This window comes from Anastrepha obliqua, chromosome 3 (assembly GCF_027943255.1).
Source record: "Anastrepha obliqua isolate idAnaObli1 chromosome 3, idAnaObli1_1.0, whole genome shotgun sequence".
In the NCBI taxonomy this organism is placed as follows: domain Eukaryota; kingdom Metazoa; phylum Arthropoda; class Insecta; order Diptera; family Tephritidae; genus Anastrepha; species Anastrepha obliqua.
In genome coordinates, this window is record NC_072894.1 from 82,418,730 (window position 1) to 82,443,516 (window position 24,787).

General features: G+C 37.1%; 1 protein-coding gene across 4 annotated transcripts; it reads right to left on the reverse strand.

Annotated features, from left to right (window-relative positions):
- Nucleotides 1-136: 136 nt before the first annotated feature.
- LOC129243032 (methylcytosine dioxygenase TET) lies at nucleotides 137-22,007 on the reverse strand. 4 transcript variants are annotated; one of them, XM_054880080.1, is made up of 7 exons: nucleotides 21,501-21,648; nucleotides 10,200-12,864; nucleotides 9,929-10,133; nucleotides 9,705-9,868; nucleotides 9,133-9,646; nucleotides 8,562-9,037; nucleotides 137-8,486 (listed from the first exon to the last, which is right to left on the reverse strand). In XM_054880080.1, the coding sequence occupies exons 1-7, from the start codon at nucleotides 21,525-21,527 to the stop codon at nucleotides 6,331-6,333; spliced, it is 6,207 nt and encodes a 2,068-aa protein (XP_054736055.1). In that variant the 5' UTR covers nucleotides 21,528-21,648; the 3' UTR covers nucleotides 137-6,330. The 4 variants fall into 4 exon arrangements, with proteins under 4 accessions (XP_054736055.1, XP_054736056.1, XP_054736057.1 ...); XM_054880081.1 differs by having other exon boundaries at nucleotides 137-7,997; nucleotides 8,088-9,037; XM_054880083.1 differs by having other exon boundaries at nucleotides 6,338-6,558; nucleotides 6,633-9,037; nucleotides 21,501-22,007.
- Nucleotides 22,008-24,787: the final 2,780 nt, after the last annotated feature.

Below are 24,787 nucleotides of genomic sequence, written 5' to 3' on the forward strand. Positions count from 1 at the left end.
AATTATTCAATGTTACAATGAAATAATTCTAATCGAAATGCAATGAGTTACCTTGCCTTTTGAACAGAATGAGCGTAAGGATTTTAATAAGTGGAACTAATATTTATTTGAAATAGTGAAACATTTACATACGCAATTTATGAAAAAGGTTGTAGAAAAAAGAAAGAATTAAGAAAATAAAAATGTCATAAATAATAAGTTTTTATTTAGTAATTTTAATAAGTCAGTAAAACTATTTTGATTTTGTTTGTTTTCTTTTTGTTGCTTCTTATTCAGCGTACATACAATAAAAAGTCTTGAATGCTATGCAGTGTGTATGTATGTTTATGTATGTATGGCTGCCTATTCGAACCTGCACCAATGGCATTTTTGCAATGACAAGAGGAAATGCAAAGATGTGTGGCTGCAGCAACAAACACATTGCATGGAGGGATGTTTTTATGTATGTGTAGTTGATTGATGTAGTTATGTATGTAAGTCATGCCTATGCATAAGTACATATGTACACGTGTATATGAAGTTCAGTTTGTAAGATTTGCTTTTACTTTATTTCTTAATTAATGAAATCAATTTATTAATTTGTATGCACAAAATATGTATGTATGTATATGCTCGCTAATATTGTACGTTATGCATCGTATAAATGAATATATTAAATACATGGCTTTTATGTTTGTGTTGTCGTTACTTATTTTGTTGACTTATGTGCTTTTATGTAAATTACTGTATTTTCATTTCTTCATTATACTTTTACTTGTTGGCTTCTTAGATACATACTCTGTCTACTTATGTACTTATGTACATATGTATTTATGTTTGCATTTTATTTATTTACTCATTTAGACTTAATTTTTGATTTGATAATTTTTATTTGTGAGCTTGGCCTTGCAATTAATAACCAATTCAAGTGTATACTCATACAATTTACATATGTTTCATTACGTACTTAATACTTTGCTGGTTTCGAGTCATTTTTTCAATTTTACGTCCAATTCTATTATAGTTTTTAGATTTTATTTTAAATATTTTGTATAATATACTTTTCTGTGTTTATCCTGCGTTTATTAGCGCTCCATTCTATGTTTAATGTGTTTTTTGTTTAAGTTTTTTATATTTACTTTCAACTTCGCCGCTTAACGTACTTTCACTGAGACGAAAACCAAACTTCAATTTCCTTCCGTTCCTGCTAAATATCTATACGCTAGTGTCTTATTATTATATATGTATTTGTTAATCGGTCTTCCTTTGCCATTTCTCGTTTTCTTTTGTTTTACGTACATAAATAAATATATATTTTATATGTTGTGTGCGTATATCATTCAATAAAATATTCATAGGTTTAGTCTAATCATCATTATATTTATTATATAATATTATCTTTATTAATTAATTTCCCTTTTAACTTGATTAATTTTTAATTTTCTCAAAATGTCTTATGTTTGTTTTGCTTTGCTTAAAACTAGGCAGAATACTTAGATTTTTTTTTAAATATGTATGCACATTACACTCGTAATTAAAACGATAAACTAAATGAAGATGAAATAAAGTTTGTGAGAAAGTGTATGCCGTTTTGTTTTTAACTTTTCCGTCCTCTCTGATTAAACTCCTTTTGTATGCATTTAAGTCTAATCCTTCTCATTACACAATAAATACTATTTTTTTATTTAAACATTTCCATGTTTTGTTTTGTCTTCCATTTATTTAGTGTTGACTTTCAGTTGTATTTTTTTGTCGTTTTTTGTTCTTTTGTTATTAATCACTACTGCAACCATTTCAGTTTTATCAGTATGGCTAAATTTTAATTTTACTTTCAAATCTTGCGCAAAATACGCACCTTTTTGTATCTGATAATTTATTTTTATAAATGTTTTTTTCTCTTATTTAAAATATGTTTTTCATTCTCATTCTTTTGATGTCTTTCGCTGTCTACAAACTAGCTATGCATGTAAGTATGTATGTATGTACATATGTATGTATTTACGCTTCTCCAAATTTCTTGCACTACACATTTTTGCAGTGTGAAAATAAATGCTTTCTACATAAATTTCTATGCACGCGTAATTTTTCGTTTAATAATATTTTTTTACATATTTTTACAAACCTTCTATAGTGTTTTTATTCTCCAAAAAAAATCTCGCCTCGTTATACGGCAGCACTGCGAAAATGTTGCATGTTGTTTATAAGAAAAGAACAAGAGAAATGCAAGCTTTGCACAAATTACATATTGAATTTAACAAAATATATGTGTACATATCGCACTTGCTACGTTAAAGTGTAACAACTCAAAAAGAAAAGGAAAAGAGTAACCACTCAAAAATTTGTTATTTTAGCGCAACTACTAAACAAATAAGAATGAAACAACCGTTATATTGTTTTTAATGATATTTTCGTGCAATTACATATTTTTTCCCTTGTAATACCTATATTATTAATATTTACGGAAACAGTTTTTCGTCTCTACTGAAAATGTTCAGATTTTGAGTTGTTACGCTTTAACGTAACAAGTGCGATATATATTAAACATAATAAGACAAAATGGTTTACTTCCATTTTTAACCATTGCAATAATTCGAATTTTCGCAGAGTTATTTTGACAAATTTGTGTGCACAGATAAATTCAAGTCAGCTGGGCAACGCTCACCCTCAATTTTTGTGTAAAGCCTAGCACTAAGTTCTCGTGTTACGTACGTAAAATTTCGTATGTAACTCACAGCAAAGTGGCACTCAGTGCACGCCATGAAAAATCCACGCAACATGCAGCAACAATTTTCCCCACCCATTTAAAATTGAAAAAAACTGAAAATATTTTAAAAATTCGTTTGCGAGTGAAATGCCTGAGTTCAAATACTCCGAAGACATGGGATTTTTAAGTGAAAATGGCAAAGGGTATAAGTAAATCTTCTTCATATTTTTTTGTGTCAAAATATATGTGCGTTAATCTGTTTAAAATCACTTTCCTCACTAAAGTTTGCCAATTACTTCTGGGGCGATTCCTATTAATTTGACAATCAATGTTGCTGCCGGAATTTCATGGCTGTGTAGTTAGTATATACTAGCCTTAAGGTAGGAAATGTTGCATATTTGCCTGGTTGGAGTGCCACACTTTGAGAAAACAATAAGCGACGCTATGAACATGCAGATAAAAGAGCACCAAAATTAGACAGACCTGTCGCAGGCCAGAAAAAATGCAACATTTAGAAAGGAAAGAGAAAAGAGACGCTATTTGATTTCTTGTACATCATATGTATTTGGCAAGGGTTGAAATGTGTATTAAATGCGTTTGTGTTCAACTTTTACTTAAAGACGGGAAGTGACTAACTTTGAAGCACTGTGATACAGGAAATAAAAAAAAAAAATAATCCCTGCTTTTCAGATGGCGGTGAAAAGCTCAGCGCGATGAGGATGTCCACTATTTGCTGTACAGAAATGCTTATGTATATGTGTGTACTAGGCGGCCGTGACTGCCACTAGGAAGACGAAGTTTTGAATATCCGTGAAATGAAGAAAAAGTTTTTTCTAATAGCGGTTGCCCCTCGGCTGGCAAGCCTCCAAGTGTATTCCTGCCATGAAAAGGCTCCTCATAAAAAATATCTGCCTTTCGGAATCGGCTTAAAACTGTAGTTCCCTCCATTTGTGGAACAACATCAAGACGCACACCACAAATAGGAGGAGGAGCTCGGCCAAACACCCAAAAAAGGTGTAGGCGCCAATCAGATATGTATACCTTATGATCAGAAAGTACCGGGAATGTTTAATTTAAACGAATCGAAGGCGTAGTGGACCATGAGTACCTTCCATCGGGCCAGACGGTCAATAAAGAATATTATTTATCCGTTTTGAAGCATTTCAGGCCTTACGTCGGAAACGGCCGGAAATGTGGGCAAACAATTCTTCGATTTTGCACGATGATAACGCGCCATCGCACCGAGCCCAGATTGTGCTGGATTATTTGACCAAACACCAAGTAAATACCATCGCACAATCACCGTATTCACCTGATATGGCCCCGTACGACTTCTTTTTGTTTGCCAAGTTGAAAGATTTCAGATTTCAGTCGATAGAGAAGAGGAGAATGCGACGAAGGAGCTGAAGGCCATCCCTTCGTCGACCTACCAGGGGTGCATGGAGGACTGGCTCAAACGTTGGCACATGTGTGTTGCTTCAGACGGGCCATATTTTGAAGGAGATAAAATTAAATTGCCTGAAATTTAACTCTGTTTTGTTTTATCTAAGCATTTTCGATACCTTCTGATCATAGGGTATATGTCTGTAAATTTGTATGGACTTGTGCGGGGCGTTTTTAAAATTTTGAGTTTTCATCTCTTTATGAGCAAGCGATTTAAATACTTAAGTAGTGCAATTATTTAAGTCTATAAAAAACCAAGAAAAATCTAAAGAAAATACAACTTAAAAATTTTAGATGAAAAAATGCTTTCATAGTTGCCGGAAAACTAACTTTCAAGGCTGTATGGATGTACGTTCGACTTACATTTGAATTTCATTATTGCTAGAAGCTCATGCAGGTAGACATTTAATTACATTTGTGAATACAAAAAAAAAGTAGCTGCAGTTCCTTGAGTTTGAAGTGGAGTTTGTTTGAACAATAAACCCTGGGATGTACTTTTCTCAATAAAAATAGCGCTTGAAATATGTACGCATGGGTGTATACTCCTAAGTTTATTGCTAACACGAAATATTTTTTAATATTTGGGATAATGAAATCGAATTTGAGGTGAGGTTAATTTTGAATGAAAATTATTTTATGAATTTATTGTAACCAATTAAACCCGATCTACTTGTATGTATGTAGGTGTAGTTGAAGTTTAGGAAGTAGTTGAATTTGCAGCTGACAAAGTGCTTCTGTACATTTTTATTCAAATGTTTTGATATTGAAATTTATGTACTTAAACTGCTTTCATCTGCGGTTTCGCTGCTCAAATAATTGTCTTTTATATTTTACTTTACTACTTGTTTTTACTTTTTACTTTTTTAGTTGCCTTCGCTTGCTTCTGTGCTGTAGTTTTATGTGTATTTCTATTTTTAATAAAAATTATTTTTTATGAACTATTTAAGCTTTCCGTATGTTTGTATGTATGTACTCGAGTAGTGAAATTTTGTTTTGCTTAATATTTTTATTAAAAACGGTTTTATTTTCTTTGTACTTTTGGCAATGTTCTTTTTCTAACAGTAATTTTTTTCTTTTTAATATTAACTGTTGATTTGTTGACTTAAATTTGATTTAAGCATTATATTTCAAATGTGTGTTTTTCATAAAAAATTATTTTATTTGCAACTAAGTATGCATGCGCAATCAAATTGTTTAACCTTTGTGGTTTTTGCTTCATTTGTAGTCTTTATTGATTTTTTGATTAAGGAAATATGTTCAAAAATAACTCAATGCGAATAGCTATGGTAGTTTGTTATTGTTGCTTTAATACGTACCTATAGTGGTTATCTGAATAGTTTAGTACTGTAGTATTTATAGAGTATTCAATTTCTCTTAATAGTAGTTTTGTAAGGTGTCAACTTAAATCTGAATCATTACGTTTTCTTTTAACTATTTTACATGATGGCAAAAATAACCAAAAGTGTAAAATTTTTCATACCAAATATATGCACAAACTTGTTGCTTGCCTTTCAGCTTCTAGTCTGCGCAAATAAATGTTAATATTGATTTAAGTTGCGAAGTCTAAAACTTTAATATTCAACTATTATTAAAAATATATATATTAATTTTCAGTGGATTAAAGATAAGATTTCTGAATTCATGTATTAAAAGTTACAAGTCTTTATAAATAAAATATAAAAATAGTTTAGCTAGTTGCTTGCATGAATTAGAAATCAATTAGTTCGGTTTGTGTATGAGTGAATATTGATTGCAAATTTAAATTGTTTGATGTGTTTGAAAATTTAGTTCTGTTTTCTTCTGTTATCTTAAGCTCTCCTTCTGGATCCTCATACGAGCGCATGCAAAAGTATTAAATAATAAATGCGTGTACACGTAAGCACATATGTATGAACTTATCAAATTCAAAATGGCTACGGCGCTTTAGTGTTGTGATCTTGGCTTTATTAAAATTACCTCCGTTAAAGAATGTTTCTTTTGGTTTCATTACATCTGTTTTCCTAGTAACTTTCAAACCCTCCAAAAAAAAAAAATATGGCACTCAACGTGTTAAATATTTACTACGCCAATATTCGGCAGAGCTGTGCATCCCTCAAGCCTAAAAAATCGAAAATAGCTGAGAAATGCTCGAAACACATATTTTGAGCAGCATCTCTGACCATTGCACTCTCCACTTGGCGGACTCACACAAGCAAGCTATGAACTTAAGCTGGCATTTCCTGTTGTTGTTGCATATGCATTTGCTGCTGCTGATGATGTTGTTGTTGTTGTTGGTGGGGCTGCGATTCCTGCTGCTGTGCTGCTGCTGATGTCGGACTAGTGTTGCCCTCCTGGTAAGGTCCCGTAACCACACACGGATGCATAGGGAATTGGGTCGTCCAAGAGGTTGTTGTTAGTGTTGGCGCGTGGAGTGCAACTTTCTCGTTTTTTGCCTGCTCAACGGAAGAAGCAGAATTCTCATTAGCAATTTCGTTCACATTTGCATTTGAGTTTGCATTCTTCTTACCCGAATCCTTTTTCTTTTTGCCAGCAGAGCCGCCACTTCCGCCGTTCTTCGTAGTTGCTGTTGTCACCGATATTGCCGTCGTCGTAGTTGTCTCCGAGGATGCTGCAGAACCATTGCTATTACCATTGCCATTGTTTGGGTGGGTACCATCCTTCTTGCCGCTGTTGCCGGTACTTTGTGCTGTGCCATTGGGAAGCGCTCCTTCGCCGCCGTCGTCATCTTCTTCGCCACCACCTTCCCGTTCCTTCTTCAACTTTTCGCGTTCTTCTTTGGCTTTGTTATCGAGGTCCGTATTGATCTTTTTCACACGCATCTTTTCTTCCCACTCATCGATACCATGCCGCGCTCGATTAAGATTACGATGCTGGTAAAATATAAGAGTCATGCGCGTCGGTTCATGCCGATTGGGATTGCGCAGTGCAGTTGTCGCATGTAGTTCATGCTTGGCGCACTCGATTAATACACTACCATGATTGAGTGCTATGGCCACACCACCCATTTGCGGATCAGCGAATGCTTCGTAATTGTCATTAATTTCAGTCACTTCCCCAATTGGTTCCAATTTGTTCGGGTTAGAAGTGGTCGCTACAGCCGTGGAAGTAGTTGTAGTAGTTGTTGTCGTTGTGTTGGTGCTGGTTCCCGTACTTGCCCCGTTTTCAGTCGTGGATGCAGTCGCTGTTGCTGGATTGCTATTATCATTACTGTTACTAGTACTGTTGTTGCTGCTATCATTGTTAATGGCTGATATTGGCGTTGCAACTGTTGGGTTTGCTGCATTTGGCGAAGTTACGTTGATAGCAGTCGTAGGGGTTGAGTTTGTAAGCTCGGTGCTTATTGGTGTAGATTGAGCGTTGGTATTATTGAGATCAGGGAGCAAAGTTTGTGGTGGCACCACTGGTATATGAGTTTGTGCTTGTAGAAGTGTTTGTGCTTGCACTTGCATTTGTTGGGGGTCCGCTAGTGGGGTGGGTTGCGCTACTGGTGTCGGAAGTGTGGGCTTCAGATTGCCGTTAGACGGGGGCATTTGCGTTTGCGCCTGTTGTGTAGCGGTTGCTAACGACGAGTGTTGATGGGATCCACCATTTGGCGGCAGTACTGTTGTAGCGTATGCAGTCGGGGAAGCGGTACTTTGATGATGGCCGTACATGTTCCAGTTTGGCGATGGCGGCGGTGGTGTGGGCGGCGGCGTCTGCTGTGGATACATGCTATAAGGTGAGTATGCTTGATGATAGCCATAGTTGTAGTTCATATTCTGGTAAGCGTCGTACGCCGAATAGGCCGAATGTGGTGGCGGATACATTTGATAGTTACTCGGGTACTGAGTGTACTGATAGTCTGCCGGTGGTTTTGGTTTGACAAAACCTTCTTCAATGGGCGCAGCGTGATGGTGAGGATGATGGTGTTGTTGAGTTAGATTAGTCATTGGTGTCAATGGAGTGAGTGTGGTTAACTTACTTTCAATTAAAGTATTATTAACTATAGTGGTGGAGTCGGGGTTCTCTTCACTGCCACGGCTCTTTACCTCCCCACGTACATCATGCACTTGCGTTAATTGTTGACTGCCAGCTGTCGGTAAGTTATTGTAGCTGTTTCCATAAGTGGTGTTCGTGTCATGGTGAGGTGTTTGTGGTGCGGTAGTGGTATGGTGAACGTTGCCTTGCGGAGGTGCCATTGGTGCGGCCGTAGCACCTGGTGCCGAGCCCATACCAACGGCATGTGTAGTGTGCGTTGCATGCGGTGGTGGCCAGTTTCCGTAGTAGTTTCGTGAATCTATATAGGAACCAGTCTGGTAGTCGTATGAGTAGGGCGAATCGAGCACTGTACTTGAGATCTGATTGGATTGCAATTGGGCATCTGTGAAGGTATCAATCATAGTCGCCATATTCATTAGACTGGAATTGGACGACATAAGTTGATTGGGTGGGTTACCTCCGGCCGGATTGTTTACAGCGGTGTTAATATGAGGATTGTTGGCGTTATTCACTGGCGGCGTAGTGAAAGCGCTTCCAGCAGGACTGGGATTGTTGGTCACTGGAGTTTGACACCGTGGTGAAGGGGTCGATGGAGGTGCTGATAATGGCGTCGTGGCGGCGGTATTACCGGCTGCGGCCGATTTCGATTTGGACTTAGACTTACTGTTGCTTCCATTTTCTTTCTTGCCATTGATTGAAACCGTAGGGTTGTTGTTACCGGCGTTGTTGGCTTGACTATTGGCATTGCTGGCATTAGCGGAGTTGATTGGTGACTGCGTTGTAGCAGCAGGCGTTGGTGTCGTGGGCGTAGTGGCGGTAGTAGAAGCGGTGGCCTCTGCTTCTGGTGCGACATTTTCGTCTTCTTTGCGCTTCTTTCCATGACGCCGGCAAGGTATGAGCGGTGTAGAACGAACACGTACTTCGCAGGGGAATCTGAAAGTGTAGTAAAACCAGACAGGCATTATTGGAAGTTCTTTTTCTATATGGTTTACACAAGGGCAGCTATCAAAACTCAACACTACACTCACTTGTCCAATACTTGTACCGCACCGGTGCGATGTTTCTCACGTTGGCCTTCCATGCTTTCAAACTCGTCCGTTGTGTCCATGGTATAGAGGGGTAGGACATGCAGTTGCTCATCGTCAGGCGGTCGGCCGTCACGGTTCGATGGCTTCAGTAGAGCCACCTGTACCGTACAACCGTCTTGCATGTTATGCAAATCTCTATGAGCATGGGCACAAAAGTCGAGGCAAGCGGTAACACCTGAGAAAGGTCTTCCAGTTTCTAGTCCGAGACGGCAGTCTGTTGCTTCCTTCTCGTACTTGGTTTGATTGTCATACGATCGAGGGCATACTTGCTTGAAGAGGGGCGCCAGCACTGTGGCTAATAGGTTCATATGGTCCTCGATGGCGGATTCCTCACTTTTAACGGAGAGCCTGAACTTACGCACTGTCTTTGAGCGCGCATACTTACATCCATTATAATACATGGACCAAGAACAGCCAAAACTATAGGAGGCAGCGGAAGTTTCAGGATCAAGGCCTATTGCATGAAAATTGAATTAGGAAAAACACTTAACAAGAATGGAAAAGTTACTTACCTTGACACGCGCAAGTGCGGCTTTCATTTGTGGCACAACGGCGAGTTGTTGGAAGTCCGAATTTATTGAGCTTTGGTATTAAATTTTTATATGCATTATCCGCCTCAAGGCGCGGCATACCATCCCAAGCCACCATACAAACTATTATGAAAGCTGCGACGCACCTGTTAAACAAAAAATTGAGTTATAAATGAAGAAAACTTTAAAATTAAATTTTTCTTTACCTGTGCCCAGGCCGCTTTTTTACAACAACCAAAATTTTTTCTTCTGGATCGGCACGTCTGATAACCCATTTAGCAAGCGGGCAACCTTGCGTGGTTTTACCTTCTTTGCCCGTGTAAATGATTTTCTCTATACGCAGCTGCCGACCAGATATTTGACAACGTTCTTCGAATTCTCTACGCAAGTCGGCCAAAGTTGAAGCAGTACCTAAATAAATGAGAACGTTTTAGTGTTTTTATTTTCGCACATGCTTGGTCTCACATTACGACTCACCGAGATGGGTATAGTATGTTCCAGGTTCGGGCGGATTTTTGTCGGAATGAAAGCACTCACACTCTGGTATCTCCGTCTTATTGCCTTTTTCTAGCCTGTCGGAGGTGTCAAACAAAGGATTGATTTTTTCGTGTTTAACTACAATTTCATTTTCTTCTTGCTTTGTCCCCCCCTTCTTTTTAGGTTTCACAACGTTGTTTATTTCTGGCTCCTCTATTGCCTCCTCCATAATTTCGTCTTTGGTCTGTATGCCTATGCAAGTACCTTCCTTGAGGTGCTCGGCGGTGGGCGTACGTGTGCTGCCTTGACGACAACATGAAAAGCCACTGCTATTTTTAATGGTCGCTGGACCACCCTCGCCTAAAAATGGATACCCGGAGTTATGAGATAGTGCACTCATATCTTCAATTTTAGGCTCAATCATGTTGTGACCCAAATGTGACGGGCCTGGCCCTAAAGGATACCGATGAGGTGGTATTGGATAGGCATGTGCTGGGATGTCTTTCTCGTAGTTAGTGGGTAACGGTATAATGCTATTGGTATCTGGTTTTCGGTCAATATCCATCAAATGATTGTTGTGATGATGCAACCCGGCACTATTACTGGATTTCATTAAAGGGCCATTAGACGCTTTCAGGTGGCTAGAATGACCTAATGAACTTGAATGATGCGGATGCATGCCGTGCGTACTGCCATAGCCCATGCCTGCAGATGAATGCTGATAGCCTGGCACGAAGTTTTGTTGGTAACTCTGCTGGAATGAGCTGGAGCTGCCGTAGTAAGGAGAGTTGTGATAACTCGCATAATCTTGCTGATTTTGATGGTGTTGCTGTTGTGATGACATGCCTTGTACCTCATTTTGGCAAAAATCCGCATATTGTATAAAATTCTGATAGTTGCGTTCATATCCCTCCATTTTGGTGTGTTGGGCGGGCAAGAGACCGGGCTCAGTTTTGATGTAGGGGGTATGGTAATCGGGATGCTGCGGCGGTGGATAGCCATGTGAGGAAGGATAACCAGTCTTATCCAATGATTTTATACTATGTGAACCATGTAGTGGACCATGCAATCCACCACCAGGATCGTTGCTATTCTTATCAAGATCAGCTGCTTCCGCTGCTGCTGCTCGACTTTTACTTTTACGGCTAGATTTTTTCGGTTGGGCTTCAGTGTGTGCAATGGTGGTGTGCCCACCGTGACTAATTGTAGTATGCTGTTGTTGATGGTGGTGTTCGGGTATTGGGAAACTACTTGCCACTGGTTTCTTGAACGAGTTTGTATGGTGTGGCTTCCATATTTGATCGCCACCACCTCCTATTGGTTCCGGTGCTAATGTACTATGTCCGGACGTCAGACCCCCACTATTGGACGTTTGAATGCCCTGCATTTGCTGTTGTTGCTGCTGTGAAGATTGTGTAGCGGACACGTTAGAACCAGTCGTACCATTGGCGTTCATTACTGAATCGCCGCGGAGATGGTGGCTAAACGATAAAAAATGACCGGTCTGTGGTTGTTGCGATGCCCCCAGCGCATTAGGGCTGGAGCCAAGAGTACCTGGATTGCTTGACATATGTAGATCGCTGGGCGCATTCGCGAGTGGATCTTTGGGATCATTCTTGCGAAGTATCATTGACTTAATTCGCGTATTGAGATTCACGCGTTCACCCTGCTGGTACGGATCGTTTGCAGCACTGACCGCAGATGTCTGCTGTGGCTGGCTGCTCCAACTCCAGTCCTGTTGCATCTGTTGTTGCTGCTGCGATTGCGGTGGCGATGCAATGTGATTCTGCGACTGATGTTGTTGCTGTTGCATGGAATTGTGATGTGGCGAGGGTGGAATGTTGGTGCCATAGGTCTGTTGAGTCGATGGCATATTGCCGTTGGGTGATTGAGGAATATGGTTTGGTGATTGGGATACATGGCGGGGTTGTTGTTGCTGTTGCTGTTGTTGCTGCTGTTGTTGTTGCTGCATCAGACTACGAGTGGGTGATTGTGGTACAGTTGAAACGCTAGGCGGTTGCATCGGTGATGCATCGGTTGGAGCTGATGACGGAGCTGCTGTAGTTTGACCACCATTGAGTGGGGTGGTGTTCGAGTTGCTGCCGGCAAGAGTAGAACCTGCCACCGTAGTTGAACTGCTGTTCGATGCAGTCGCTTGCTGCTGACTTGAGCCGCTATAGTCGCCTGAATACCCGTTACAATTGAGTGAGCGCGGCGGCACGCTGCTCACTCGCGGATATCCAGGCGTGTCGTTTCCCGACATCGTTTTATTCAAATCACCAGACACGCCCAAGTGTTGTTGCTGTTGCAATCCCACTGCAGGCGGAGCTGGAGCTGTCGATACTTGACCGGCATATGTAACGGCGGCCGGACTGAAACCAACACCCTGAAGACCCACTTGATTGATGGGCGCAGTCGACAATTGTTGACTCTGGAAATCGTAACGTTGTACCGGAGCACCATATGGAGAACGTCCATAATTCGGATCGAATCCGAGGCCGGTCTGCACATATCCATTTGATGGGTAAGCATATGATTGCGTTTGGAAATCCAGCGAGTTAAGCGACGTAATGGGTGGTGTATTCTGCGGGATTTGCTGGATAAACTGGTTCTGCCAACCCTGTGAGGGGTCAGCCTGCCATGTGGGGTAGAAGGCCATTGGTGCCTAAAAAGAAAGATGACCAGATGCGAAATGTCAATATGTATGCATGTATGCATATGTTATATAGTCCTAAAATTAGAGATTTATTGAGCAGTTTTTAACAGTTATAGTATGCATTATATACACAGGATTCTTTAAAAATAGGCACATATGTATGTGTATGCATTTAACGGCAATAGCTTAAGACGCTGCAAATTTACAATTGAGTGTATAAGTACCTACATAAAATATTTACACACATAAAGCTATCATTTTTCATTCCTTAATGCCACCCTAGGCGGTGCTAAATATTACTGTCAAAACTACGAGTGATTAATTTCCAAAATTTAAGCATCTGCACGAAAATCAACACACTCTTTGAAAGGGTGAGTTTTAAAACCATGCGCTTTGATACAGCTCCAGAACTGATAAAGCGTATCCGTCGAACTGGCAAGGGGCAGCACTAGTGTCGCGAAAATGTACGAGTATGATTGTATGTATGTACGTAAGGGTAGTTAAGTGCATACATACATATGTGTGTAGTATTTGTGTACCTAAATTTCATTTAACATTAAAATGCGAAAGTGTACCACGTATACATATATATACGTGTTAAGCCAGAAAAAGGGTAGGATTAGTGTGTGATGTTTGACATAAATATTTAGCGCACACCTGCATGTAATCTAGCGAGGGTTTGCCGACTTAATTTTGCAATAAATATCTTTACTAATTCAGGAAATATCGTGTTCCAGTTTGAATTCCTTCTTTAGCAGTCTTTTATTTTGACAGCTGTCACAGTTTGATATTGACACTTTTGACAGATTTTAGGCAGAAAAATTAAAACGCACTGCGAAAACAATATTCTGCAAAATTGTGAACATTTTCGGTTGTTATATTCATCCAACCAAATTTTAGTCAATTGACTCGATATAAGACATATGTGTATAAACACTAGTTCACGTTCGACTCAGCTATTCATTGAAAAGAAGATCAAACTTTGCTGAAATATTATCTTGTTGAGAAGCCTTTACATTCCTTTTGTGTTACTATTTGGTAAGCTTTTAGTTGTGAGGGATTTAGTTATGGTAAATAAGTCAATAGAACTAGGGATTATGGTATTATTATAAGGGCATACAAATTTTACTAGCAAAATTATCTATTTGGAAAAGTTAATACTAAAACCCTTTTTTGGCTTAATATATGTAGAATGGAAATCAAATATAGAAAAATTGACGCATTTGAGTGCCTTAAGTTGTACAGAGAATGACAAACATCAGAGTCTATTTCTTCTATTTACAAAAAAGCTCATCATAGAAAATCATTTGTCGTTCGGAGGAGACATTAAACTGTAGGCCCCTCTATTCGTGGAAAAACATCGAGACACACACTACAAATAGGAGGAGGAGGTCGCTCAAACACGCAATAAAGGGTGAAGCGGCTAGAATTGATTAACAGAAATAATGTCGGGTTAAATCATTACAAGACCTGCTCATATACGTACATCTGCGATGATGCGACAAAAATAGAGAAGAGAGATTGGCTGGCCTGCTTTGGTGCCTCTACCATATGTACCTTTTACTTTCAAACAGGCACTGATTTTGGTCGCTAAAAAGCTTTTTTAATGGAGTGAAGTTGCATACAATTCAGAAAACTGAGAAGAAATAACGGCTACTGTTGAAAAATTATCCCTGTTTTGTTTAATAAAGTTTTGCCAAAAAATAAAAAAAAAAACTATTCTATAAAAAAACTAACTATCCTATTAAACGTTTACAATTAACTTTTTTGTTTTTCGTTTTATTTATTTATTTTTTGTCACCCAATTAATTGTTTAAAAAATTGAATTCCTTAAAGAGCAATGAATTTAAATTGATTTGTACTGACGGAACAATATATAATAGGAAACCAGTATAACAGTGTTTTTGAGCTAAAATCTAATCTAAAAAATAAAAACTGACAAGTAATGGAGCGCTTAAAGGCCAATGTAAAGATTTGCAGCAGTCAAAATATTTTTTTTGTATTTAGCAATTTGGATTAATTTTACGCGACCGTGTATATCGTATTAAGACCTATATAAAAGAAATCCATTATTTTTGCGCAAATGGTTTAAAACTGTTTTATGGTCGATCTTTAGTTCCTGAGCGAGTCTACGACTACTAACATGTCGGGCCAACTTCGATTACTTCTTTTACATCTAAAATGCCGACGAAACCAAAATTGCACGTTATTCGCTGTTACAGTATCGGCACCATAAACACTATTCACAATTTCAGTTGCCTGGTTTGCATTTTCGCCTTTATCAAAGATAAACTGTAAAATTTAACAAATTTTCTCTTTGTTGACTTCGATTGTTAACACCCTGTAACTCACAACTGAATGAAATAAGCAAAAAAACAGTAAAATAATTTTGTTAGTGTGAAATGAATGGACTTATTTTTCCCCAAACTAATATACATACATATGTATTTATATAACTTTTCTTGATATTAGCTCGTTGTATGGCATCAAGAACTGATACATATTTTATTCCTGATTCTGCTTCATAGAGAATTATTCTCCGGGCAATTTTAGTGTCGCTTCGTACACATATCACTTTTGTATTTATGTAGATATATTTAGCATTTTTCTTATTTTATTTCGTCGTTCATATACAGAGTGGGCCAAATAAGACCTACTAATGTTAAACACAAAAAACTTTTGCAATAATCATTTATTTTGGTTAATTGTTTTTATACATTGAATATATTTTATGGAAATTATGTATGAAATATTACATCAGACAAATGTCCACCATTTTTCTCGATACAAAGATTGGTTTTTTTAACGCGTTTTTCATTACACATAATGTTTCTGGCTCAGTATTTCGTCTCGAATATTTTGCTTCAGTTGTCTAATAGCCTCTGGTTTATTAAGATACACTTTGACTTTTAAATATCCCCATAAAAAGAAGTCGGACGCAGTCAAATTTGGCGAATGAAGTGGCCAAGGGAAATCTGAATTTTTGGAAATCAGATTGTGTCAAACGAATAGCGTATTGTAGTCGTTGTTGGTGGTCTTGCGGTAGCAGTGCTTGCACAATTCGAGTTTTGTATGGGTAAATATTAAGATCCAACTTAAAAATTCTACGCAATGTCGTTCTGGAAATGCCCAATTGGCTGGAACGACGGCGAGTAGAGACAGATGGATCATCTGCAACACTCTGCCGCACAGTTTCCACGTTGTCTTCAGGGCGAATATTTCGATGGGCACTTAATCCAGGACGGTCGGACACTGAACCCTGTTCCCCCCTAGAAAAACTCGATAATTTTAACGCGTTGTGTTGTACTGTAGGGTTCCATAATAAATTTCCTTCAATTCAATTATAACCTACAAAAAGAGAAAAATAAATATGTCAAAAAATAAAAAAGTTATTTGTGCTTAACATTAGTAGGTCTTATTTGGCCCACCCTGTACTTTCATTTTAGCCTTTACTTTTATTGCGCAGAAAAATAACAGAAATTGATTGTTTATGTTCTATTCTATTGATAAAATTGGTGAGGCGAACGAGAAAGTAGGAATAAAAGAATGAGAAAAAAAAACTATAAAGGACGAATAGAAATCCTCCCTTGAAAGTTAAAGTATTACATTCATGTGTGGGTATGAATGTACTAAAAAAAAGAATATGCAGATAATGCCACGGTAAAAAAATAGGATATACTTGGATTGAGAATTTACTGCCGTACTGCCCGACAGCAGGTGAGAGTTTCCCATAGGAGAATTTTGTGATGTTTTGCTTTTGTATAAATACATTAATGCAGATATATGTATAGTATGTATGCCCTAGAGGGAATCTGAGTCAGTGAGAGGGTCTTAAAGTATTTTTTAATTAACAACAGAAATTTGATGCTCATATTCAGGTTGCCAAAACTAAAGTGTTCAGAAAGGAAACTTGTCTCTAATACTTCCATCAAGTATATGTGTATGATGAACAAGGTAGTTTAAAATATCGTATTGATTAGATTATTTTATTTACTTATTGAGGTATAGATTTAATAATTTTTTTTGGCACTTTGTTTAATGAAACTTTATTTTGAAAAAGAATGATAATTCACACTTACAAAGGCATGCACAATTTAACATTTATTTTTCGGTATATTCCTATGTCGCTTGTAGCTCATAAGTCATTTTCCTGCCGGGTAACAATAGGTAAGATGCTTTAGTAGTTTTTTTATTTAGCTACGAAAATAATAAACGTGACAACGCAGTTGGATGCGGGTGAAAAGGTAGGCACAATAAATGCTTTTAAAGCAAAATTGCGATAAGGTAATTTTTTTAGGGTAGCGTGAGTGAGCAAATCATCGGCAAATTATTAGACTTTTCAGCATTCTTATCGTGTTTACCATTTCTGTTTAATTATAGAATTATGTCAAAAACGTGCAGAAGGATGTACATACATATGTACAGATGAATGAGACGAAGTAAATGCGATATTCCTTTAATAAAAGAAGTGTGTTCAGTGCTGACTTAAGAGAACAATACGAAGCAACGACCTGTATTACAAGCTTGAATACATCGCCTTTATCCCAGCGCATAACAGAAATATGCCGACCTTGCTCTATGCATAGGGTGTTTCAAAGGAGATGCATCTCTTTGGCAGCAATTGTTTTTTCCAGACAATTGATACTACACATTTACACCTTCACGTATACGTTAACACGCAAAACTGTTAAATTTAGCTGCTGAAAAGTTATGTGTCATTCAAGATAAAACTGTGCACCACGAATCAGTGAGTTCGTGAGGTTTTTAGGCTTGCGGAGTCATCGGACCGTACTTCTTCAAATATTCTGCCGGCAATGCTGTTTCGGTGTACGGTGAAAGTTAACGGCACATGATAACAAACTTTTTATGGCCTTAATTAACATGACTGTGCCCTTTGGCACACAGTCTGGAATTGTAGAAAATTTGAATATGCGCATCCTGTGTTAGCAGAGGAATCGTGCTGGGCGACTGGTTATTATGGTGCTCACACTCACCAACGTAAACGTACTCCCGTATCAGCTGACAGGATGAAACTAATGAGAGCCCCATGTAAATCAATTCTCACCACCGTTCCGTTCCGTAGTACCGTTGTTTCATCGTGTCAGCTGATACAGGCGTACGTTTACGTTGGTGAGTTTGAGCACTATTACGCTTCATTTGTAGGTAAAAAAAAATCAGCCGTCCATTTATCACCCCCTACTTTACATCTTTCTTAGGATGAGACTTAAATGCGTTCTAAATTAGCAACTGAATAGCTGTTGGGTTATCGACCATAGCGGTTGACCAATTTTCAATACAATTTCTTGAGTTATTTTTTTGTATCAAAGATTTGTAGAATTGGCAAAAGTGGGAAGTTGCCATGTGACCTTTGATAAAAACTTGTATCAGAATATTTAATTATTGGATTTCTATTTGTAAAAAGTAAAATAACGCCAAGTTTCATGCGTATAAGTAAATTACATGTGATTTTTGTCGATACATTAACTGGTGATATTAGAAAAAACGTTTTAATATAATACTTAATTTTATAATTTCACAAGCATGGTGGGCTCCAAAGTCGGCCCAATGGAATTATAGTCTTACAAAAACTTTTTTTTTATGAAATAGTACCACGTTCTGCCACACAATTTCTGTAAAAACGGTAACGTCACGTGTTCTGTCAGTAGAATGTTGACAATTTGATGGTCAGCGCTAGCTAATCACGAGCAATAGTTTTCTCTACGGAGTTGAAATGGAAGAGGAAATGTAAATTTTTATTTAATAAATACTACTTTCAAGTTCACTATTTATTGTTTTTTCTTTTTTTTTGGTTTTAGTGTTAAACTAAATTCAAATAAAACGAAGTTATTGGCCCAAGCTTCCAAATTTTAAAGTAACTCGTTCGCCGTGAAATATTTTCTGCTATATTGGGCAGCTAATCAACTGCGTATCAGCAACGGGCTATCATAACAGGATCACAATATTGCTGTATAACTATTTAGTATGGCGAGCACACACTGTATACTCGTATTACCTCTGGTAAATGGACTATTTAAAAAAACCAATTATATACGCTATCGTCAACGAGGTGTCTTTGGGCGCACAAGGTTGCATTATTGACTTCGCTGCAGAAAAGTTGTGCCCTTTATCGTCTCTTCCATTTTATGTTTGTTTTCTGTTCGAAACAATTTTTAATTCAATTTCATACATTGTAAGGAATTTTCAGTGCTTTCAACTAAAAACTCTTTCGAAAGTGCAGAACTACAGACATAAACATATGCACACTGGGGCACGACCAGCTATTTAGGCGTTGCAAGTGTTGACGGTATATATGTACATACATACATACGTACATATGAATGCATTTCAGTTTGTGCAGTTTGTACGCTACCGCTGGCAAAACTTTTGCAAAAGTTTGATTTTTAATATAATTTGGAGAAAGTTTTTTTTCGGTTTAGTTTGCGTACAGTTTCACCTTTTTTGCGTCAGTTTGAGATAATGCAAATATAATATAACAGAATTAATAACAAGGCGCAAAATAAAAAGAGTTCTGGCCAAAGTATACATATTTCATGAAGTAAATCACTTAAACTTAAAATCTAAAGAAAATTTTGTGGACCGAGAGACAAATGTATTACGAGTATAAGAGGCCTTTCAAAAAAGAGAAAAATTCCTAGATGGTACCCTTTTTCTAAGTAATCCTTGACATTTGTCAAGTAGACAGATAGTCAATTTACACGATAGAAAAATGCCTTAAAATTATTGAAATTTATTATGAAAATGGGGGATCTTCAGAAACACTTCCTCGCGAAATTCGTAAAACATTTTGATTGGATTATATATATATATATATATACACCGCGTACACCTGTTTGGGTGTTTGGCCGAGTTTCTCCTTCTAGTACGACGTGCGTCTTGATGTTGTTCCACCAATGGAAGGCTCTACAGTTTCAAGCTGACTCCGAAAGGCAGATCATTTTTAACACACTTTTATTAGGACGGGTTGTATGTATGTATGTATGTATGTATGTATGTATATATGTAACGGAATCTTTGAGCTTAATTTTCACTGGCTTCTAAACATCTGATCGACTTGAAATTTTGCACACCTATCAAGGACCGATGAGAATGCAATAATTTGATAAAAATTTTCCATTATCCCTATTGGGATTGCCAGGATTAATATTTTCTTTTTTTACCTGTGGGCAAAAAGTAAGGTGAATTTGGTTGTAAAATGAAAAATCGTCATTTATTCTTGTAAATCAATTTCATCCCCTTCAAAATAATGCCCTCTCGATGAAATACACTTATGCCAACGAGTTTTCCAATCCCCGAAACATGCCAAATAGTCCATTTCCGGTAGTGGTCTCTTGAGTTTTGGGAATAGCCAGAAGTCACACGGAGCCAAATCAGGCGAATACGGTGGTTGCGGAACGATATGCGTGGAATTTTTGGCGAAATAGTCACGAAGAACGAGTGCAGTGTGAGACATGTGAGATAAATTTTCCATTATCCTTATTAGGATTGCCAGGATTAATATTTTATTTTTTTAACACACTTTTATTAGCTCGGGTTGTATGTATGAATGACTGTAACGGAATCTTACAAATAGAGTAATTCAAATTAGAGTTAAAAGCGTGGGATGCATTTTGCTTCACTTTCATAACCCTCTGTACATAGGTAGTTGCCAATAGAATGATTGTAATATTTACTATATCAAGCATCCCACGCTTTTAACTCTAATTTGAATTACTCTATTTGTATCTTAATTTTTGTTATAATTCTGTTCTGAGGTAGTTGACTATGACTGATCCTTCGATTTGCTATTACTTCATTATAGGTCTCTTTGTCATTAAAATTTATTTTCTACTTTTTAGTTCGATTAGCAATAAAAGCGTGTTTTTTAGTTTTTTTAAGCTATATTTTATTTATGATGAGCTTTTTCGTTGAAGAAATACACTCGGAGGTTTGGTGTTTCACCGAGATTCGAACCTACTTTCAAATATTACTGACGTACGACGCCATTTGCAAAAGTTATAAGCTTTCCGATAGGGGGGTTAATTTTGTGCCATGTATATCATGTATATGTGTATACATAACTTTTGAAAGCAAAAAACAGTCGCTAATAACAGACTTTGTTACAACAGAAAGCATTAGTAATTTTAATAAAACCCTACAGATGGATTGGTCATATCTGACATTTGGTATCTACTGATGATAGTATTTTTGGTCCAGTCGATAATAAACGTCCACACTTGTTATCAATTAGTGAAGAATAGTTGCAACATTTATTTTTATTTTTTATTTCAATTCCATTTTTTATGTATTGTTCTTATGGATTGAATTGCCACTGTACACTAATTTACATTTTTTTTTGTATTGTAATAAAAGTGAATTGTTTTTATTTTATAAATGCTCCCGTAATATGGATTTAATTGTTACGTCTTCTGCACGGTTTTTTGGGAAAATATTGAGAGATTTTCGTCTTGCACGATTTTTTAAAGTTCTGTGGTTTTTTCTAAAGAACGCGTCTACCGTGTGAACAAAGAGTTGGGTGTATTACAACTGCATTTTTGCTGGTTTTCTTCTTTTACTTCGTGAAAAAAACGTTGGTTTACGTTAAAGTTACATCTGTTGATTAGTGCTTATCAGATATAAAAACTCACCATTGGTTGTTGCGGTTGATCTTTCATGGTTTGTATTTGTGCGGTGATTTGATGTTGTTGCAGTTGATGTTGCTGCTGCTGCTGCTGTTGCTGGTGTTGGTGCTGTTGTTGCTGTTGCTGCGTCAGCTGTTGTTGATGATGCTGTTGTTGTTGCTGCTGCTGATGTTGCTGTTGTAATTGTTGGCCTGACTGCACCTGCTGCACGTGTTGTTGATTATGTTGCTGAAGTTGCAAATGTTGCTGCGATTGATGTTGCTGCAGCGTATTCAATTGTTGTTGTTGCTGCTGCTGATTAGCACCTAGAAGTGTATTATTCTGGGTGGTATTCGTATTGGGCGATTGATGCGGCACAACAGTGGCGGCCGATTGCGCTGATGGACTTAGAGCCGAATTGGCTGCGGTCACAGTCGCTGTGGCTTGACGGGGCGATGAAGCGGCTGCTGTGGCGGTAGCAGCGCCGGTTGCGGCATTTATTTTATTTGATTTGGCGGTTGAAGATTTGCGACCGCGTGCCTATAAAGATAAACAAGATTGATAGAATTATTAAAGAGGAAAGGAAAAATTTTGTGTGAGCGTACAAATATGTACATACAGACACATATACTTATACATGAACACCAATAGGATGCAAGTAAATTTCTGGTACAATTTTTAATTTAAGTTTAAGTTAAGTTTCTATTTGCAACCTTTGCTTTTTTTTTGAGTAAAAACGGAATCTGGATAGTTCAGATGGATTTAATGGTACTGGCGGTATTTGCGTAAAAAAAACCAAAACGTTTCTTTCTTTGTTGCTGGACGCCTAATGACATGGGGAGCGTATGCAGCTGAAGGTGTGCCTGATTCATAATTCGTGTCCACGAAAATGTTCAGTGTATCAGACTAGCATTAATAAAACTAAGCAAACTCGTGCGATCTTCATGGACCACAAGTTGTATGGCCAAGTTTCAGATTGACTTGCATGCTTTGCGGATCTCAATCAAATTGAAAACATTTGGGGGAAGTCTAGGCAACTCAACAGCATGGGTGATTTAAGGTTGAAAAGTGGTAGAAAATTGATATAGATTTAATAAAATCCTGATATTCATACATGAAAGAAAGAATTTTTGAATGCATTCAAAATGGTGAAGGCATACATTATTAAAAACCAAAACAAAAAATTAAGGAATTTTTCTTCCAAAAACTTTGTAAACGCTATAGTTATCTGACAAGTAAAAACAGTGCAAATATTTTCGTTAAACAGTGATCAAAATATAATGATATTTGTTGTTTTTATACGACAATTGTGAGGGAAATTTGGTGTATTTGGTTTAAAAATAGAGAATAACAGTAGAGCGTATGTGGATCATACTCGTGTATCAGCAGAAGTAAAAAGTGGTAGAGTTATTTGAAAGATTGTGCGTATGTATGTGTGTGCGTTTTTATATGAGCGTGTGTATTTCCATGCGTTTGAATTTCTTACATTGGTGGCAAGCGTACATCAGTAATTGCATCAGTATATTGTGGGCGTGACACCAACAATTTGGCAATTTACGTCGAATTTATTTGCTATTAAAATCTCAAATTAACTAAATGTCAAATATAAATAATTGCCAAAGTAATAAAAGCTAAACCAAAACATTTATTTACTATCATTTGCCATCACAATCATATGCATACTTATGCATACATGCGTATGTATGTGTGAGGGCCCAATGTATGTTGCTGTTGAAGTGTGTATTCGCATGTGTTGTTGGCCGATAAATTGCATGCGCTTACAAATTTCATGCCATAAATTCGAGCTTAACCGTTTAGGTATACTGTTGTTGGCTGCAGTTGTGGTTGTTGCCTTTGCCATTGGTGTTTGAGCTTACAAACTTATTATACTTTTTGTGTCCACACATATTCTTACATACATATGCATTTATACGGGTGTGTCCACATATTGTTGTGGGTGCAAATGATTGACCTTTGCGGCATTGGCTTGCGGTGTACCCTCTGGTGGGTAGCGATCGTCTGTTTTCTACATGTAATTTTCATATTTTATGAATTAAATATCGCAATTAAAATGTAATTGAACGGTACAGATGCACTCGTATATATGTATGCACATACGAAAAGGCAAACATTAATATGCAAAAGTAGCAAATCGTACATACGAGTGGGTTGTAAACACACACATAAAAGTACTTTATATATAATTTATGATTATACGCGTACATGCACATTTACTTGCAAATAAACTGCACATATAGCTACTTAAATACATACATACGTACATTTGTTAGAGCGTGGATTAGGTGGCGTAAACTATTTTAGTTTGTTCACTTTTCGTTCTCTAATACAAACAAACTCATTATAACAAATTTTGTTGCTGATAAAATAATTTTTTATTCATTTTTTTTACTAACGAGACAGCAGTTTTAGCATTTCAAATGCAATTTTAATTGCTAATATTGGAATTTAACGCACCGTCACACCAATTGAAATTAATTAATCCCATATTCCAGGCCGCACAAGTCGACTTAGGCGACAGATAGTGCATTTCAACTATTTGCATATTACATAGACGACAAAAATTTCTAATTATAAAATAAAAAAATAAAACATTGAACATAGTTATTCAACAAGAATTTATGCAAATAATCTGATTGAATGATTTCTGGCTTGAAACTTTTTTTTGTAATGAATAACGATAAAAAAATTATCAAAAAATATTAGTGCACGAGGCTCTCAACATATACTCATATTGAGAGAGTAACAATAAATAAAGAAACACATAAAATGCGCATAGATTTGTGATTCGCAACGTGCCACGGTTTTCGGTTAAACTTTTTGTATTTTTTGGACGAATTAAAGCGTCCATATCTTTAAAATTATGTAGTATCGGACGACAACAAATCTTCTCTCAGTCTAAATTAAAGCCACATCTAATTATCGCTGCTACTTTAGATATAATTGGCAATAAGAAAAAATCGTTTACACAAAAAATTTATGGCTCCTCAATCTCATAAAAAACCATATGGGGGTTTTGAATTATAAGTTCTTCTAGATAACTAAAGGTTTTTTGATAAAACACCTGATGTAAGACAATCTTAACGAATGTAGAGGGCAGCTTTTTCGCTCAATGCTTCTTTCGAGCTTGGTAATACTTGGTATCGATACTTTTGGCAGCATTTGCTAAATGGCAACCCTATAACTATCATTTATCATAAATTCATTCCATTATATTCAAGTAGGTCACATAAATTTCTGTTTCCCGTTCATTTTTTGCATTTACGTTTTTTGTTGATTGATTTTGGAAAGCTTAG